This window comes from Saccopteryx leptura, chromosome 3 (genome assembly GCF_036850995.1).
Source record: "Saccopteryx leptura isolate mSacLep1 chromosome 3, mSacLep1_pri_phased_curated, whole genome shotgun sequence".
NCBI lineage: Eukaryota > Metazoa > Chordata > Mammalia > Chiroptera > Emballonuridae > Saccopteryx > Saccopteryx leptura.
The window spans coordinates 45,114,699-45,134,354 of NC_089505.1; the positions used below are offsets into that span (position 1 = coordinate 45,114,699).

Sequence of the window (19,656 nt, forward strand, 5' to 3'; positions counted from 1 at the left end):
AAAAGCTGTCAAACTTCTTTTTAAAAGAGTACACCTATACTTTTTAAATTTGGCATTCCATATTCTGTAAAAATCAATGCAGATTTTAATCATTGTGAAATTCTGACAATTAAAGCCATGGCGAGATGAATTTTACATCACTGTTATAGAGCAAAAAGCAAATAACATTGTAAGATTCCAAATGTTTAACCTGTAAAAATGAGACTATGTTTTAACCAAGAACATATCATCTAAAAAAATAGTATTGCTATCTAGTCATAGGAGTTTCTCATTACATTTCTGCAAGTCCTACATGTTTAGAATAAATGTAGCATTCATATAATACTATAGTCCATGAAAAGAGTATATCCTTTTATTGTTTTTGTTCATACATGTTAAGTTTCAACTTTCAATCATAAAATTCAATAAATTTGATTCCTTAATCATAAAAACTTGCTTTACACATTATTTACATGTCACATGTCACCAAGTCTACAGTCATACAAAACATCACAAGGATTTGATCCTGCATGGTACTATCACACAACAGGAGGAGGGAGCTATCAAGTTAATATACATTCAAAGATTAATTTGTAGATATGCACAGTGTATTTGGCACTGTTTATTAACAATACCTCCCTCTCTTAAGACAGGCATTATTAAACATCACAATACACCACAATTTGTTATCGCATCAAAACCAGCTTTCAAACTTTGTAACAGTAAAAATTTTTAAAAAACAAAACCAAACCAGAATTAGGAATGGAATTCAAACCCGCTGACTTCTTGCTATGCTCCAAACTGCCATCTATTATGTAGGTTTAATTCGATAGGTTTTCCATTAAGGGGAGTGTCAAGAAGAAACAATTTGAAGACAATATCCTTCAATAGACATAAAGACAAACAATACTTTTCTTTAAAATTATCAGTTCTTCTTGGGAGTGCAAAGGGAGCCCTGATAATGCATAACTAGTGATAATTTTAGCAGGGATTACAGAATGACCAATGCCATTCAAGCTGTGTAGATCAAATAGTAGTTGAAGTTGTGAGGAGAAGGAGCTGGATTGCCTATATCTGAATTCAGAATCCTTAGCAACTTGTTTTAAGGGTCTCTTCCTAGGACTGTAATCGACTCAGGTCACAGATTATAGGTTTACTCTGATGTGTAACACTACACTGTTATAAAATGAAAGAAAATAAAATACAAAGACAACTACTAAACCTTTAGCAACTTTGGCTATATCCCAGTGGGTAATTTATTTGACTAACTTCGTTTTAACAAATATTAAATCTCTTCACTGCCATTGGGCACATTAGATTTAATTCATTAAAGCTATATATATATATTCCAGAATGTTTAAAAAAAGACACATGTTCATAAAAGGCAAAAATCCAGTCTTAAACTAAGGCAAAAAAAAAAAAGCCTTAATTGAACACGAATCACAGTACAAGGGAACAGAAATAAAAAATTCTCTGGTAAAGTTTAGAGATGCAATAAACTGACTTTAAAAAAAATCTTACAATGTACAAAACTATGAAGTGCAAAGTAATGTCACTAAACCAAAATTTAGTTTAATCATTTTATTTCAAGTATATTTTTAAAATCATAAATGGGGTTTTATAATCCAAAGTTGAAACATTTATTCTTCCTATCTTCAGAATCTGACAAGCAATTCCAAACCTTGCTTTCCAAATCCAGTCTTCTCTGCTATTTTTCAGACTTTAGAGACCTAGTATATATTTAAACTTCTCCATTCTAAATGTACAATTTTAGATAACTATTATATATTTGTTGGTAAGATTTTTCTGAAAATAAGCCATAAAATATAAAGAATAGTTTCTGTCCAAGGATCAGCAGTGAAGGAAAAAAAATTTCACACCTATCAAAAAGTCATTCATTCATTTAAAAAAACAGAACCAGTGCTGTTCTCTATCATGAAAGAGAACAAGTACAATTAGATTGCTTTTGTAGACTTTGGTAATGTTTTATTACCTGCACAGGCCTCAATCTTATTTAAAGATCTTTCAAACAAAGTCATCATCAGGATTTACTGAGTAAAAATCCTGAACATGGTCCTAACTGCGCTATTCCAAAGAGGAACAGGTTACTTTTGAAGAAAAGAGCTGTCTTGTAACTTCCCTCAAGTGCTCATTTAAAATAGACATAGTTAATGAAAATATTTTTTAAACCAACTTGGATAGTAAGTAGCAAAGTGTCCACCAAACAAAAAAGAAAATCCAAACTTTCTTTTCTTTTTTAAGAAACTTTCCACCTTTACTTTTAAGATGACAAATTCTTCTTCACCTTTTTTTGGACTGCCTAATACTTAAATTTTTTAAATTCTGCATTTCAATGTTGTAAGTTTTCTTTCCCCAAATAATCATCACAATCCAAAACAAAGACACCAGATGAACACTCTCAAGTGACACTGTTTGACAATTAAAAGAAGAGATGAAAATGGACGGATATCTGAAAATAGGTATTCCCTCTGCTCCAACAATGAACAAGTTTGTAACATGTGAGCAACACAGAACTCCATTCCTCTGGAAAATCCTTCAAACTTAGAATGCTTCCATTTAATAAGTCAATATATTATTCTTAAAAATTAAAATTTGGTCACAAAGAAAGACTGAAAAAATTATCCCCTCCCTCCAAAATAACAACCTAACAGCTCTTAACATCCACTCCTCTTCCTACAAAAACAGGGAAGTAGTCGGGGCTGAAGCCTTCAACACTGACCTTCCAGCTCCAATAACATTACTGCTATTTGCTCAGAGGTGAAAGTTCATGTATTTCCTTCTGTAAAACTTCCCATTTATAAGTTTACTTCCATACACACACACGCACACACACTCACACATACTCACACATACTTACTCTCAAGTAAGACACTTTTTTGTGTTTGTTGATAAATTATGAGGATAATGAACTAGGTGTTTACAGGGTTTCATAGGTGCTTTGTAAACATCAGTCACATGGGTCCTTTTCTCCAAAAGCTTGAAATCAAATGATGCAACCAGGGATCACTACTTTCCCAGACGCTGTTCACACGCTGCGTACTGACGGAGGGCAGAGAAAAAGTCCTCATAGCTGATGTTTAGGTGGGAAGGCAAGGAGCTGAAAAGAAAGCATGGGGGGAGAAAAGCAATTAGATGGCATACTGTGACTTGGAGGCAGAACAAGAGAGTAACAACCAAAAAGAGGTCAAGGACAGAAGAAAGTAAACTATAAGACAGAGAATGCAAACCATTTCTACAAACTGGTTGTTCAACCCACTGTGAAACAATTCAAGTTAAAAAAAAATCTCTTTTCCACAAGAAGAGAAAAGCAACTTGCAGTGAGATAGAGATTCAGAACCTCTTACAGCATAAGTCTGGATTAATGCAAAACTGGAGGTCTATTTGTAAAGGATTTCACTAAAATTTAATCCAACAGCTAGCCTGCCAGAGTGAAGCCGGTGCTCCCAGAATATCTGTGAAAGCCAGGCCCAGCACCCGCTGAGCAGCACGCCGTTTGCCCCACTCACAGTGCAGGGGCCATGGGCTGAGCAACCAGTCAGTGACTGGTATTTCCCTCCACCATTGCCGACTGCTCCAAGGGACGATTACAGTGTGAAGACAAGGACTTTAAAGGCAGAGTGACAGCCGGAGAGTTCCCCTTTAAGTATTTTAAACACTTAAATAATTTTCTATAATTAACATTTAAAATTTTTTTTCTACTTTATACAGCTTTATTGTGAAGTTTTGGAAATTCTAAACAGTATCAGAGCCGAACACCTGATTATTGTACAAGAGTCACATTCAGAATTCTGGAGTCACACGCACCACAAAAGGCTCAACAAACCGATGTGAGCGGACCTGGCCTGACCCTGCGGTTCTCTTCTGCACTTTCTTTAGCCTCCCTTCCACCCAGCTTAACCCTTCCTCTGCCTGCCAAGGATCCTAAAACAAATCAACCACATCATTTCCCTATCTTAATAATCTCTGCTAGTAATCTTTGATCTTATTCACTCTACTGAAATTAAATCCTCAAAGGACAAATTTAATGACTGCTTCCTGTGAAATGCTAAAGCCTACTTCACATGTCCTCCTCAAACCACCCCCTTTCCAAGGGCTTCCCCATTTTACCCCCTTTATCGATGCCCACCTCCTGCCCGCCTCAAGAAACACTTGGCACCGCAGCTCAGTGCCTCAGCAGTGGTCATGCTTCCTCCTGGCCTGCTGTGTCAGGCTCCACCATTTCTTCTGTACTATGATATGACACCTTCCTGCTATCAGGGCGCCTGGTCTGGTGGACGGTGGACAGACACAGAGAAAACCTCAACATAACAGAAAACTATGACAGACATATGTACAAAGACCCAAGAGAAAGCCTGATATGTGCTTGGTATCTTATGTCCATCATCAGATTCAAATCCTCAACTCTATATTTAACTGCCCATTTTACAAAAATAGAGAAGTTTAAATAGCTTTCAAAGTCTGTTGGTCAAATAAGTTTTTTTTTTTGTTTTTTTTGTTTTTTTTATTTTTTTATTTTTCTGAAGCTGGAAACGGGGAGAGACAGTCAGACAGACTCCCGCATGCGCCCGACCGGGATCCACCCGGCACGCCCAACAGGGGCAATGCTCTGCCCACCAGGGGGCGATGCTCTGCCCACCAGGGGGCGATGCTCTACCCCTCTGGGGCGTCGCTCTGCCGCAACCAGAGCCACTCTAGCGCCTGGGGCAGAGGCCAAGGAGCCATCCCCAGCGCCCGGGCCATCTTTGCTCCAATGGAGCCTTGGCTGCGGGAGGGGAAGAGAGAGACAGAGAGGAAGGAGGGAGGGGTGGAGAAGCAAATGGGCACTTCTCCTATGTGCCCTGGCCGGGAATCAAACCCGGGTCCCCCGCACGCCAGGCCGACGCTCTACCACTGACCCAACTGCCAGGGCCTGTTAGTCAAATAAGTTTTTAAATATGATACATGTTTGCTCACTTATAGTTTGTATTGGTTATGAGGGATAGGCTGTAAGCAGGCTGGGTCGTTATAGCCTGAGGCTTAGTTTTAAGACTAAGCTTTTCCCCACACCCTTGACTGTTGCATGATATGGGGTGGTGCACTCTCAGGAGGAATCCCATTATGCCTCAGATAAGTGACCTTGTATCAGAGACTTCCTTGTTTGTAATTGGATTAAAGGTTTTGATTTCTTCACTATATTTAAAAATGGGGACAGACCAGGAGCTTGCTCTCTCTCCGTTCCTGAGCTTAGCATTAGAGAGAAGAGTGATTACATTCTAGGAGAAGCCCATGCTGTAGGAGAGCAGAGAAAGGTCACATGGAGGAGAGGAGAAGCAGCCAAGATGGCAGAGTGCTGAAGGAGAAGCCAGTTTGTGCAGAGTTTGTGCAGAGAGAAGGAGATGGGGAACAGAGGTGAATAAGGCTGGTGAGCTAGAAACCTTTGATTCTAGGAAACTCGGATAAGTCAGTGGCTTTGGGAGCCCTGAATGGAAAGGGAAGTGTCTTCCTACTGTGTGTATTGCTTGCCTACCGGGTGCAAGCTAGGATTAAAGGTAATGGCCCACCAGTTTTTGGCTCCATTGTTTTGTTACCGTCTGTCCGAATCTAATGCGAACCTGCACGGGCCAGGCGGCTGTGATGGTGGCCGTGGCTACTGGCTTTCAAAGTCACATTATTGAGCTGCACAGCAAAGATTAAAACCAAGATCTCTCTGAAAATACACTCTTCTCTCCAAACTACTTCCAATGTCACAAAGTATCACTGATGCATCTCTTAGACCACACCTGAAATGCACTCAAAAGGACTTGGGACCCCTGGGAAACAAAAGACAAGAAAAATATACCCCACCATAAAGAACCCAGAGCCTGGGGCCTGAGCTCTGACTCCCCTTCGTTACAAGGCTGAGCAACGTCTCTCCCACTTTCATCACCTGTAAGATGAGGAGGCAGCATCAGGTGATCGCCAGCCCTTTCTGACTCCACCAAACTATGGGCTCTTCTCTGCCCTCTGACACCTTCCTCCCCTCGAGCTTGAAGCACGTGACCCGTTGGTACCATGTTCCACTAGGTACACTTCAGAGAGGTCCTGTTCGCACATGTTCACTACTTCTACTTCCAAGGTATTAGTGCTCCCCAAACGTACATCTTTAGCTTTGACTTCCCCAAGCACCAATTCTACATTTTCTCCTGCCCTCCTACAAGCTTCCATCTAAACACACTATGGCCTCAAAATTGTCTTATTCCTGAAGTCAACAGCTTCCCTTCAAAAATCAATGTCCCCTTGACTTTGCCATTTCTCTCAGTAACATAATTCACCCAGTCACTTAGGCTTAAAAACTCAGGAGTCCCTTCATTTCTTCTGTATCTTTTACCACAATTAGTAAAGTGCTAGGTAGTTATTATACTTGCTAGTTACTCCTCATGAGAGACAGAATTTATAGTATTTTCCTCATCAAACCCAGAATTTAAATATATTTTAAGGCTCCTAAGTCTCTCCTTTGCTTTAAATCAGCCGTCGACAAATACAGCCCAGGATCCAGCCACCTGTTTCTGTAAATCAAGCTTTATTAGAATGCAGTCACACACAGTTGTTCACACGTGGCTTGTGGTTGTTTAGGTATACTAACCAACGTTGAGTAGTTACAACAGGAGTCACTGCACGAAACCGCAGGACCCCAGGAGGCCTAAAATATTTACTATCTGGTCCTTCATACAAAAAGCTTGTCAAGCGATGCTAAATAAGCATTTTCATTCTCATCACTGTATTCTCCCCTAAATTACAGCTATGGTATCTTCACTTGTGTTTTCACCTCACCCTTTCCCAAATCCAATCCACTTGATTCCGCAGATGCCAAGCACATTTCCAAGATCACTATTCCTGCATTATCCACAGGCTCACCGGTTTCCTTCCGCCCAAACAACGACACACCTCTTACACTGCTACTTCCAGTGTTCCCGTGCCTACATCCCAACCGCCCTATTCCACCTCCCTACTCTCCAAGGCCACCTCCTGGCCCTGGTGTGGCTAGCTCCCTCCCTGTGTCTATAAACGTGCTGGTCTGTCCCTCGTGGGCCCGCCTTTCTCCTTCTCCCTGCCGATACCCTGCATGTCTCCCCTGTTCTCTAGTCACAAAAATCCCACCCATTTCATATACTCCAGACCAAATCACACTTCTTTTAGATAGACAGTCAACAACTCTGGCCCACAGAGATATCTCTCACTCCTGTATCCTATGATAACCGGTGTCAATACCACACACTCTCCTGTGTCTGAGCATTGGTATCTTAAGTATTTACCACAGATACGGAGAGACACCTGAGGGGAAGACTCCAGTACCGTAATTCTTTGGGAATTCCCACTAAGCCTAGTACAGAGCTGGGTTCAAGAAACTTGCACTGAATCGAGCCAAAGTTAGTACACCTTTAATTACTTACATAATCTCAGTCAATCTGATTTGCCAGGGAAGAAAGCCTAACGTGCTCTCCACGGGACCAAACTTCAACACTACATCAGGATCAGGGAAACCATTTGAACCTTGGAAAGAAAGAAATACACATAAATTTAACATGCACTCTTTTTTTAAACTAAGAGAGAGAAGGAGACAGACAGACGGGGATAGACAGACAGGAAAGGAGAGAGATGAGAAGCATCAACTCATAGTTGTGGCACTTTCGTTGTTCATTGACTGTTTCCTCATACATGCCTTGACCAAGGGGCTACAATAGAGCAAGTGACCTCTTGTTCAAGCCAGCGACCTTGGGCTCAAGCCAGTGACCTTGGGCTTCAAGCCAGCGACAATGGGGTCATGTCTATGATCCCACACTCAAGCCAGCAACCCCATGCTCAAGTTGGTGAGTCCACACTCAAGCCAGATGAGGCCGTGCTCAAGACAGTGACCTTGGAGTTTTGAACCTGGGTCCTAAGCATCCCAGGTTGATGCTCTATCCACTGCACCAGTGCCTGGTGAGGCAACATGCATTCATTAAAAATAAAATGACCAGGGGCAAAATCTGTTCATCAAATCAGATTCTTGTGCTTTGAGTATCAGGTTTCTTTCTGATGCTTTACTTTCCATACCTTCACCCCACTGCCCAACATATACTTTAATATCTACACTACTTCCAAATATGGAAGTTTTCTCTAAAGTTCATTTAATTGGGGATAACCCAGCTCCCACACTAAACCCTACAGGCATCCCCCTGACCCCATCTTTAGTGTTCTCATGGCAGCCTGGGAACCACACTGCTTTAAGGACACAAATGCTTATTCTGGTCACACAAATAACTTCGGATGAAAAGAAACTTTAAAAATCTCTACTTTCCTTCCTTCCTCCTTGCCCCTCATTTTGTAACTAAGGACTCAGAAAAACCAGCTCCCAACTATACAGTACAAATGTTCTCAGTGTTCCCCAGAGCCCAGGCGCCGTAGAAGGGGAAGCGGAGACAAAGAAATGGCCATTTTTTGCTTTACAACTGGAATGAGGGAAAAAAGAGAATAAAGGTAGCTGAATAGCTGTAAAATAAATCTTAAAAGTCACTGGTAGAGGAAAAGGATGCTATAATCCAAAAGACCCAGGTTCCAACACTTCCTAATCACCTTAGTTCTGCCACTAACTTTCCTGTCACATAACCTCCGCAGGGCTGAGTTCCTTCATTTGTTAAATAAGGAGACTACATAAGACAGGTCTATCCAGTAGAAATAAAGAATTATTTTCCTAACAAAGTCTCTTTAAAAGTCCACGCTGGTAGAGTGAATGCATTAAGTAGAACACATATTGCTCTGCTTGTTGAAAAAGCAAAGTCTTTTTATTAAAAAAAAAATTATAACAAAGGACTTCTTGTTATAATTTTTTTTATAAAAAGTGGTAGAAAAAAAGTGATAAATCCTCTCAAAAAATGTATTAAAAAGTTGGACAAAACCAGTCAGTTAAGGGCACTGGATATTAACCAGAAGCAGACTTTTATTCTTTAAAAACAAAACAACAGAATACCAGCTGGAGCTTCAGGTTAAGAATGGCAAGTATCTGTGGCCTTCCAGCCTGGTAATGCTCCCAGTGCTCTCGCCTCTACCCCCACCCACTGGAGAGAACTTGAGTTTTACCAGCATGGGGCTGACTACAAAAACCAGCAGGTTTACTGCTTACACCCAAAACACACGGACCCAATTTGGAAGTGAGGCTGTGAGCAGAAGGGAGGGAGCAATGGTGAAACCTAGGGTTCTGCCAGCGGAAAGCGACAAGCTTGTACGGGAATGGGTGAGGAAAACCTACAGCTTGGCCCCTCTGATGCTGCAGCCCCAGGGCAAGCAGTAATGGCCAGAAACTTAACAAGGAGACCCCAAAAATAAGGGCTCAGATAAGCTCTCCACACATTCCCAGCTGAATGGGAAATGACACCCGCAGAGGAGGAAGGAGGATGAGATGGGGGAGGAAGGGTAATGCAGGGCAGCAGGAAAGCCCAGTGAAAAGGAAGAGTCGAGGAGACTTGCAAACTGACTTGAATGTACTCTCCAATATCACACAAAGGCTTTAGAAACCTTACAAACAAGGTGTTTGAGTACGACCAGTGTGCAGATTACTGGCTGACACAAACTGAGCAGTGACAGCAGTGGTAATCTTTATGTATAGACAACATAATCTTGTTCTTGGAAAATTCTAAATTCTACAAAAAGAACTATTAGAAATATTAATGAAATTTTAGCAAGGCTACAGGATACTGATATCAATATTAAAAACTAATTGCATTCCCATATAGTATCAACAATCTAAAAATAAAGTTAAGGAAATAATCCCATTAATGACAGCATCAAAAAGAACAAAATACTTAGGAATAAATTTAACAAAAGAAGTAGAAACCCTATATCCTAAAATTACAAAATATTTTTAAAAGAAAAATTAAGACCCAAATAAATGGAGAGATATACTATGTTCAAGGATTGAAATACTATTGTTAATATGGCAATTCTCCCCAAACTGACCTATAGAATCAACTCAATCCTTATCAAAAAAGAGGATATTTTGGGGTGGCGGATAGGAAGAGGAACTCACAAGCTGACCCTACAATGTATATGGAAATGGAAAGGACCTCAAGTAGCCAAATAAATTTTGAAAAAGAATATCAAAGTTGAAACCCTTACATTACCTCATTTCGAAGCTTACTATATATAGTAGGCTACAGTAACAGAGACAGTGTAGCATTAAAAGTACAGAATATAGAACAAGAGAATAGAAAGATCACAAGTAAAGTTGCATATTTATGATAAACTGATTTTCAACAAAAGAGCTCAAGTAATTCAAGGAAGAAAGATTAGTCTTTTTAATAAATGGTAGTAGAAGAAAAACTGGTATCCTGTACCTCACACCATTAACAAAAATTGGGTCAAAATGGATTACAGACTTAAATATATTTAACAGCTAAAGCTATAAAAATTCTAGAAGAAAACACAGGAGAAAATAATTGACTTTGGATTAGGCAAAAAATTCTTAGCTATGACCCCAAATGCATGATCCATAGAAGAAAAACTGATAAACTGGATTTCATAAAAATTAAACTCTTTAATAAAACCATTAAGGAAAAGGTGAGCTGAGCCATGAACTGATAGTATTTGCAAATCACATATCTTATTACTGATAAAAGAATTATACCCAGAATATTTAAAGACTTCTTAAAACTCAATATAAACCAAACCCATTAAAAATAGGTAAGAAACTTGAACAAATCACAAATAGTATATGAAAAATGCTCAATATCATTAATCATTAGAAAAACAGAAATTAAAACCACAATGAGATATTATTACACACCCGCTAGAATGGCTAAAACTAAAAAACAAAAACAAACAAAAATAACCCTGACAATACTATGTCTTGGCAAGGATGGAGAATCTAGATTCCTTTACTTTGCTGGTGAGATATAAAACAGTACAGCCTCTTTGGAAAACAGTATGGCAGTTTCTTAAGTTACATATTCATTTACCACACAATCTAGCAATTCCACTATAAGTTATCTACTCAAGAAAAAGGAAAGCATGTCCACATACAGACTTGTATGTAAATGGTCACAACAGCATTATTCAAACAAACCAAATGACATCTACAAAATGTGACATACCTATAAAGTACTATTCACCAAAAAAATAACAAATTACTAATAGATGCACAATATGAATGAACCTCAAAAAATACGCTTAGTAAACACAGCAAGACAGAAAAGACTTTATATTATATGATTCTATTTATAAAATTTCTAGAAAAAGCTAAATCAGTCACCAAATAGATCAGTAGTTGCCTCATGTTGGGGATCAGAGGAGAGAGATTAACTGCAGTCACTAGGGACCTTCTCAGGGTGATAATATTCAGAAGGTTTACTTCTGTCAAGTTAATGAGTTAACTTACGATTGTGCACATTCTCATTTATCATCAGTTTGCAATCCCTGCATGCAACACCTGGGCTCAATACTTTAGCACCTCTCCGAAATAAATGAGTAAGACAGAAAATGCATGATTAATAACTAAGGTTAATGGAGGTTCTATGGAATGAACAAAAATATATGTCTAAAATTATACGGCTATAGAAATTATCAATGGTCATAAATTTGTTGTAAGTATTGCCTTTCTTCAAAAGAATCAAGGATGACCATAAAGTGAAGGCAAAGTTCCGAGGCGAGGAAGCTCTAGAGAGAATAAGCAAACTAACGGCTTTTACAAAAACAGCTGAAGAAAAAAAATAAAATGTTATATTTGATATAAAATGACCGATAAAGTGGTATATTTGATATACCATTATAGAAGAAATACTAAAAAAGGAGTTATGGATGACAGATGATTCTTAGGACTGCTTTCTAATAGCTATTAAATTTAAACTTAATAGAGTTCAAACTAAAAAGAAAGAGGGGAGGGAAGAGTGTGATATTATAGTATAATAAAAAATACATATTTGGTCTAAACCCCTAGAAATTTCCAGAGAAATGGAGGTAAGGGAGTATCTTTAGTTATTCATAAGCCCTTTTTTTTTTTTTTTTTTTTTTTTTTTTTTTTTTAAATAAATTTTTATTAATGGTAATGGGATGACATTAATAAATCAGGGTACATATATTCAAAGAAAACATGTCCAGGTTATCTTGTCATTAAACTATGTTGCATACCCCTCGCCCAAAGTCAGATTGTCCTTCGCCACCCTCCATCTAGTTCTCTGTGCCCCTCCCCCTCCCCCCAACCCTCCCCCTGTCCCCCCTCCCCCCACCCCTGGTAACCACCACACTCTTGTCCATGTCTCTTAGTCTCATTTTTATGTTCCACCAATGTATGGAATCATGTAGTTCTTGTTTTTTTCTGATTTACTTATTTCACTCCTTATAATGTTATCAAGATCCCACCATTTTGCTGTAAATGATCTGATGTCATCGTTTCTCATAAGCCCTTTTAAACTAAAGCAAAGTTTATGTTAATGAGGTAACTCTTGGTAGGCCCCTAGATAACTTCAGGATAGAGGCCAATTGCCAGAGAAATTAACCATGCGATTAGAGGGTGTAACTTCCAGCCATCAGGATTTGGTATCAGAGGCATGCAACAACACTCTCCTCACCCCCCAACATAACATTGCCATGTACACCTCTTTTATTTAGTTCACTCTGAGTTGTACCCTTTGTAACAAATTGGTAAACACAAGTGCCGTCCTGAGTTCTGTGAGCCATTCTAGCAAATTATCAAACTTTAGGAGGGAGTCATGGGAACCCCCATTATAGTTGGTTGATCCGAATACAGGTGGCCAGAGAACTGCAACTGGCATGTGAAGTGGGGGCAGTCTTGTATGACTAAGCCCTTAAACCTGGTGGAATCTGACACAAACTCTGGATAATTAGTACTGAAATTAAACTGAATTGTTGGACACCCACTTGGTGTCTGGAGAATTAGAAAATTCATTGTCAGTATAGAAAAACACTCCAGAGAGAAGATTTTTAACACACAAGTCTTCTTTTTAAGAATATTCACCCCCCTTCACCCAATCCTCTTAGGTCCCCTCCTTTACCAGTAAGTCCTCATGAAAGTGAGTTGACTACAAATTTCATTAACTACAAATCATTTTCACATAGGATCTTTAAACTTCAGGAACACAGTTCTATATAAAACAACATCAGGCTTTAAAACGCAAAAGGAACCTAGATTTTCTTCTTCCTACTGTGCATTTGTGGGACAAAACTAAAAACATATAACTATGACTTACTTAGTAAACTGTCTAACATATGCACATCCAAATCTGTGGATTTCCTCTGCTGCTGGGCTACTAACTGGCAGAATTCCTGAGCAGCTCGCACAATATCTGCTTTTCCGTCTTCTGGGGACAGGACCTTCACTGCCGATTGGCAATTTAAAACTGGAGGAAAACATAAACAAGGTATTAAAAAAACACCCTCTTCAGATATATTTCAAATTCAGTTTCAAGATATATGAAGTTCAGACCAAAATAATGGTACAGTTCTTACAGTAAACAAGAATCATCTAAACCTTTCAATTTCCATATCAAACATACTTAAACTATATACTTTCCTCTGAAAAGACCCACACATCAAGTTGTGTATATATTTATAAACTGCCTTCTTTTTAAGCACTCAGAATGACCTTGTATCTGTGAATAAATCCTCAAACAGGAATTTTAATTATAATGGTAAATTACAGTTGCTATAAGTTTAAAACAGCATCTACAATTATAGTACAATTAGCAATAACATATATTCAAAAACAAAAAAGGTTTAAATGGAATATGCATTGTCTATAATATACACCTTATCAAATTTGACTCTTTTTCTAAAATATTTTTAAATTGATTTGAGAGAGAGGAAAGAAGAGAGCAAGATAAAGAAACATTGATTTGTTCTCCCACTTATTTACGCATTCATTGGTTTATTCTTGTATGTGCCCCGACCAGGATTGAACCTGTAACCTTAGAGTGTCAGGACGAGACTCTAACCAAATGAGTAACCTGGCCAGGGCTCAAATTTATGATTCTATCAAAGCTATTTTACATTTGAAAGAATTCTAGGTAAAGTGACAGCAATGTCAAATTCTTCTCTAGAGAGGTTCCCGCCAACCCCACATAAAAACCATCTCAATGTTCCGGAAACTAGAAATGTGTCCGTTCCATGGCTTCTCTTTTGAACTAGTTATAAAATCTGTCCAGTTCCTGGTGGTTTACAAGTTAAATGAAATCTTTAACACGTTTTTTTTTTGACAGAGAGAATCAGAGAGACCAATAGGGACAAACAGGAAGAGACAGAGATAAAAAGCATCAATTCTTCATTATGGCACCTTGTTCATTGATTGCTTTCTTATATGTGCCTTAACTGGGGGGCTAGTTGAGCAAGGGGTCAGCAGAGTGAGTGACTCCTTGCTCAAGTCAGTGGCCTTAGGCTCAGCCCAGCGACCTTAGGCTTCAAGCCAGCAACCATGGGGTCATGTTTATGATCCCACGCTCACGCCAGTGTCCCCAAGCTCAAGCTGGTGAGCCCATGCTCAAGCCAGATGAGCCCACGCTCAAGCTGGCGACCTCGGGATTTTTGAGCCTGGGTCCTCCGCGTCCCAGTCCAAAGCTCTATCCACTGCGCCACCACTTGGTCAGGCACATTTTTTTAAAGTATCTATGAAAGTCATGATTTTATCCTTTTTCTGAAATTAAGGAAATGAAGACAGAAAAGTCTAAATCTGATGATGAAAGGTGGTGACAATAAAGACTAACAGGGCAAAATGAATGACTATAGCAAGTGACAGAATTTGCCTTGCACCACAAAGCACATCTGGCTACGTCAGACACTCAATTCTCAATTCAGGCTTACCTTGATCATCTTTGTCATTACTATTTGCAAACTCGGTTGAGTATTTGGAACAATCTAAGCCCAGAAGTTCCTGTTGCTGTTTTAAAATTTCATCCATCAATCTGGAATTATTTCTTTTGAAAATACCTTTAAAAAAAAAAAAGCAAGTCAATCCCCAACTAGGGTAATTTATTCTCCTTAATAATTAAGTGTGTGTTTGCTGTGAAAACAATGCTGGATCCAAACAGAACAAATTCCAAAGGAAGTACTGATGACTAATTCTGAACTAGAACCTGAAAGGAAATTATAACAAGACTTGGTTAAAACAATATAGCCCAGCTTCAGGCTAAAGTAAAAAACAAAACAGAACAGGGTAACTATTTAGTGTCAATATAAATACAACAAAAATTTAGACCTAGAAAAAAATTTTAAGAGACAATTTGCTTGAAAACTTTATTTACAGATTATGAAACTGAGACCCAATGTCCTTTGGAAGGTCTTGTGCAAGAATTTATAGACTGCAGCAGAGCGCTAGGACCCGTATCTTCCGGACTCCCAGCCTCGTACTCCCTGCAGACCGACTCTGCACATTCAAAATGGTAACGACCTTTTGAGTAGTGTTTTTAATGGTAAGAGGGACTAATATGAATTATGTAAAAAGGGAGAAAACAGACAAGACTAACAACATTTAGTATATTCAACAAAGTATGGAAATATGTGATGTAAAAGTGTTTTTGATCCTCCAACAGGCACAGAAAAGTTAAACTTTATCATGTCATGAAGAAGGATGAAGGAACTAACTATGTGGCATACATCTAATGTAAAACTAATATAAAAAGCTCTAACTAAAAACAAGTGACAAGTTTTTGGCTATATGCAGAGAAGCTAGCCTTCGAGTGGCCATTGCCTTTTTGCCCTTTACCAAGTATTTCTTTCTCTTAGTCGGATATGATTTTTAAATAGTTCAAAGATTAACTGGGAGAGAGAATAAATATATAAAAAACAGCACAGCTATTGAATATGCTGGATTAAAATGCCAACTTTGTAGTATACATGTAATAGTTCAAAGATAAAAGCAGTGTCCTTCGGTAGGGGAAAGGCTTTGTAAAATACACAAGACTTAAGAGAAGAAAATGGAAAGGATATCTAGGTGGAGAAAACACTTAAAACATGGAATGCGCAAGAGACAGAAAAACGCTGCTGCTGTAAAGGATCTGAAAAAAGAGGATGAGGGATAGTCCTAAATTTTCATTTCTTTTTATCTGCTCAACGGGTAACCAACAATTTCTGAGCAATGTAGGATGTGTGGAAATTTATTTCTTCAGGAAAATTAACCTGGTTACAGTACAAAGAAGTCCTGTAAGCAGACTCTGGCAATAATCCATATATAATTTGATGAGGCAATGGAAAAGGAGTCACTACAAGGAAGAATTGATAGAATAAAGAGCATGACTTAATTAGAAGCACACACGGAAAATTCCATGGCTTTAATTCTTGGTAACAGAAAACGTGAACATCTTTTTATTAAAGTAGGGAAATTCTTGATTTGACTTTGGGTGGTGGACATACAATGCAATATAGAGATCAAGTATCATAGAAATGTACACTTAAAACCTATATGATCTTATTAACTGTCACTCCAATACATTAAATTCTACAAGAGAACTGGTTTAAAGGAAAAGTAATTACATAGCTGATGATTAAATACTTAGGTAAGGGTTATTGTAAAAACGAATAAGAGACACAAGGGAAGAACGCTCAAAAGAGGTCCTCATTGTAAGCACCAATCCCTGTTTTGTGTACCCGGGGGCTAGCATAGTGCCTGGGACAGAACAATCAACAAATAAACATCTACAGAAAGAAGAAAGTCAGAGACCAGCTGGGGAATTGGAAAAAGCCTCTTTAGTTTAAGTGACTTTACAGCTGGCCCCTGAAAAATTAGGAGAATTTTCTAGATGTGGGGCTGGGAAGATAACATAACAAAAAATGGAGGATGGAAATATAGACATACGTGGAGTCATCCTCATTCAGGTGAGGGCCACACACACAAGAAATGAAAAACACCATTTCCAAAGATAAAGGAGTACACGTGGGAAGAGCAGAGGGCTAAGGATGTGGCTCCATCTGAGAGTCCACAATCGTTAGGACTCCAGGCTGGGGAAGATAAAGGGGGACATTTTGTAATACCCCAGTCCAGAGCAAGGCTCAGCAGAACAAATGTATTTCCAAATACAAAGAATATTGTTAAGGAAGGTGATAAATATCAGAAGATATTTGAATAACAATGTTTAAAATACAATACTTATGTAGTAACAACACAGATATAGGACATAAGCATTATCCTCCAATTATAAAATTCACATGAAAGATACAAAAATAGTATATAAATATATGATAAAGGCTTACAACTGTTACAAGACTTCCAATTACCTATGCAAGAAAAAAATCATTTATATACCACACTTTGGTCTATATTATAGGCATAAATTGTGGAAGGCACATGAATTTCAAAATTTTCTTAATTTAAAAACATAAAATTTCTATAACACTACTGCCAGGACTTAAGAGTTTATTACTTTTCAGAAACTCTTGCACTTCCCAACCCAATGGCTGACATTCTTCATCAGCAAAATGGTCGCTACCTCTTCTCAAGCTGTACTCCTTCCTTCTCAACCTTCCTGACCATTACCATTAATGAGCACCTTGCCACCTTCTCAAACCCTGTCCTCATTAAAGCTTGTCTGAAGGTCCTCTCCTGGTTCAACTCTGTCTGCTCCCGGAACAGCCCTAGCTCACTGCGCACGCGTGCTTTCCTCTTCCCTCACCCCACCCCCAGGCCCTAATCAGCCCTCGCTTTCTGTTTAACTGCTCCCCTTCTCTGATCCTAGTTACTCACTTGGTTTTAAAACCACTCCAGACCAGGACAGGTAAGAGGAGTAAGGGGGTCTAAAACCTAGTAAGTAAGATAAACAATAATGCATTCTCTTTAAAAACTTAAAATTAATGCAAAGCATCCACGATGAAAAAAACATTAAGACTTAAAGGAAAGACAGAATTAGCGTTTGGTTCCTATAATTTCCAGTTCATTCAAACATCTAATCCTACCCAAAAGTTCTGTAAGCACCTTAAGCACATTTAAACCATGGCAGCTTATCTTTCAAAGCTAGCTCTCAAACACTTGTATTACATCAAGTTAATAAAAAGGGGGGTGGGGAAGCTTACATGCACTTAGAGACAAGGCCTGGAAGAGAACAGGCAATAGGAGAACAGTAAATGTACAAGGGCAATGGGACAATAGGTGATTTAATATCGTAACTTCAGTAAAGCTGTTTATATAATACATACATGCGTACATACATACAAACCATCCATAGTCCTTCTTCCTATTTCTAACAAAGGCACCACGACCTGTTCAGCCACCCCAGGCATCTTCTCTATGCTCCGGCATTATCACCACCACCAGTGCTCTATTAATACACAGAACCCATATACTCGTCAGCAATGTTTCCTGGACCCATTTCCTTTGGTCCTTTATATTATAATAGTACAACCACTTTCTAATGTGTCTTCTCTGCCCCTTCTCATGAATTGCTAGACTGACTACAAGATTAATCTTCTCTGGGTACATCTTCAATCCTGGCACATTCCAACTTTAATATCTTCAATGGCTCCCCAAATACTGAATATATTAAGAACAAGCTGTTCAGATCAGTATTAACATTCCAGCTTAGGCTTCCATACTTGGTGAGTGGAAATAATTTATATTGGTGAAATAAACGCATCTTTCTATATATTTCTCTATAGTACCACACTGCCAGCAAATTAGCTTGCCTTATATTCCTCCAAACACACATGGAGTAGAGCCAGCCTCCATCCTTTATTATGTTACCTACCCAGCCCCATACCTGTAAAATTCTCCTAGTTCTTCACAGGCCATCTGAACCATCTCTTAGCCTCAATCCCTCAGCCAGATGTGCCCCCTTTTCCCAACTGATTCTCACCCCCTCCAAAACACACATTTGGTCCAAATTCCTGTTTTTGTGTTTTTGTTTTTTAAGTGAGTGGAGGGAAGACAGACAGACTCCTGCATGCACTCCAACTGGGATCCACCTGGCAACCCTTATCTGGGGCCGTGCTCTGCATCATCTTGGGCCATGCTGGCAACCAAGCTATTTTTAGCACCTGAGGCAGAGGTTCCACGGAGACATCCTCAGCACCTGGGGTCAACGCTGTGAATCAATCGAGCCATAGCTGCTGGGAAGGGATGGGAGAGGATGAGAACAGGAGAGGGGGAGGGGGAAAGGGAGAGGGGAGGGCGAAAGGGAGAGGGGACAGGGGAGAGGGAGAGAGAAAGAGAGAAGGAGGAGGGGTGGAGAAGCAGATGGTTGCTTCCCCTATGTGCCCTGACCAGGAATCGAACCTGGGACTTCCGCACACCAGGTCAACACTCTACTGCTAAGCCAACCAGCCAGGGCCTCAAACTCGTTAACAAACCAGTATTTTACTTTTCATTATGGTTAAAGCTCTACCACCCCCACACCCCCCAGCTAAACTGTACTTAGCTGTGAACCTGTGTTTTACTCATCCCTATTGCTCCAGTGCACCTTCCACACAGGATTTAAACATTTATTTAATAAACTGAATTATCAGCGCAGTACACAAAATGCCATCTAACAGTAACAAAACCTAAAACATGTCTCTGCATGGAATTTTTTCATAGTTTCCAGGAACCTCTAACAATAAAAGCAGAAACTTCCTTGTTTCGCACAGGCAGACATTATGTTAAAAAGAATATTACACAGCGGAATAGTTACAATGGACTTTTAAAAGCCTTTTATAAAAGTTATTTTAAAAAGAAACTTTGTCTTGGCTAAT

At 39.1% G+C, this 19,656-nt stretch overlaps 1 protein-coding gene across 2 annotated transcripts in view; it reads right to left on the minus strand.

The window, feature by feature from the left end:
• Positions 1-330: 330 nt before the first annotated feature.
• The window catches only part of NUS1 (NUS1 dehydrodolichyl diphosphate synthase subunit), a 40,947-nt gene continuing 21,621 nt past the window's right edge, over positions 331-19,656 (minus strand). Inside the window, exons 2-5 of one of the 2 annotated variants that reach the window (XM_066373382.1) lie at positions 14,803-14,928; positions 13,197-13,346; positions 7,410-7,509; positions 331-3,097 (exon numbers count right to left, since the gene is read on the minus strand). In XM_066373382.1, the coding sequence (XP_066229479.1) occupies positions 3,007-3,097; positions 7,410-7,509; positions 13,197-13,346; positions 14,803-14,928 (467 nt within the window). In that variant the 3' untranslated portion in view covers positions 331-3,006. The remainder of the gene's footprint in view (positions 3,098-7,409; positions 7,510-13,196; positions 13,347-14,802; positions 14,929-19,656) is intronic. The other variant, XM_066373383.1, reaches the window with a different exon arrangement.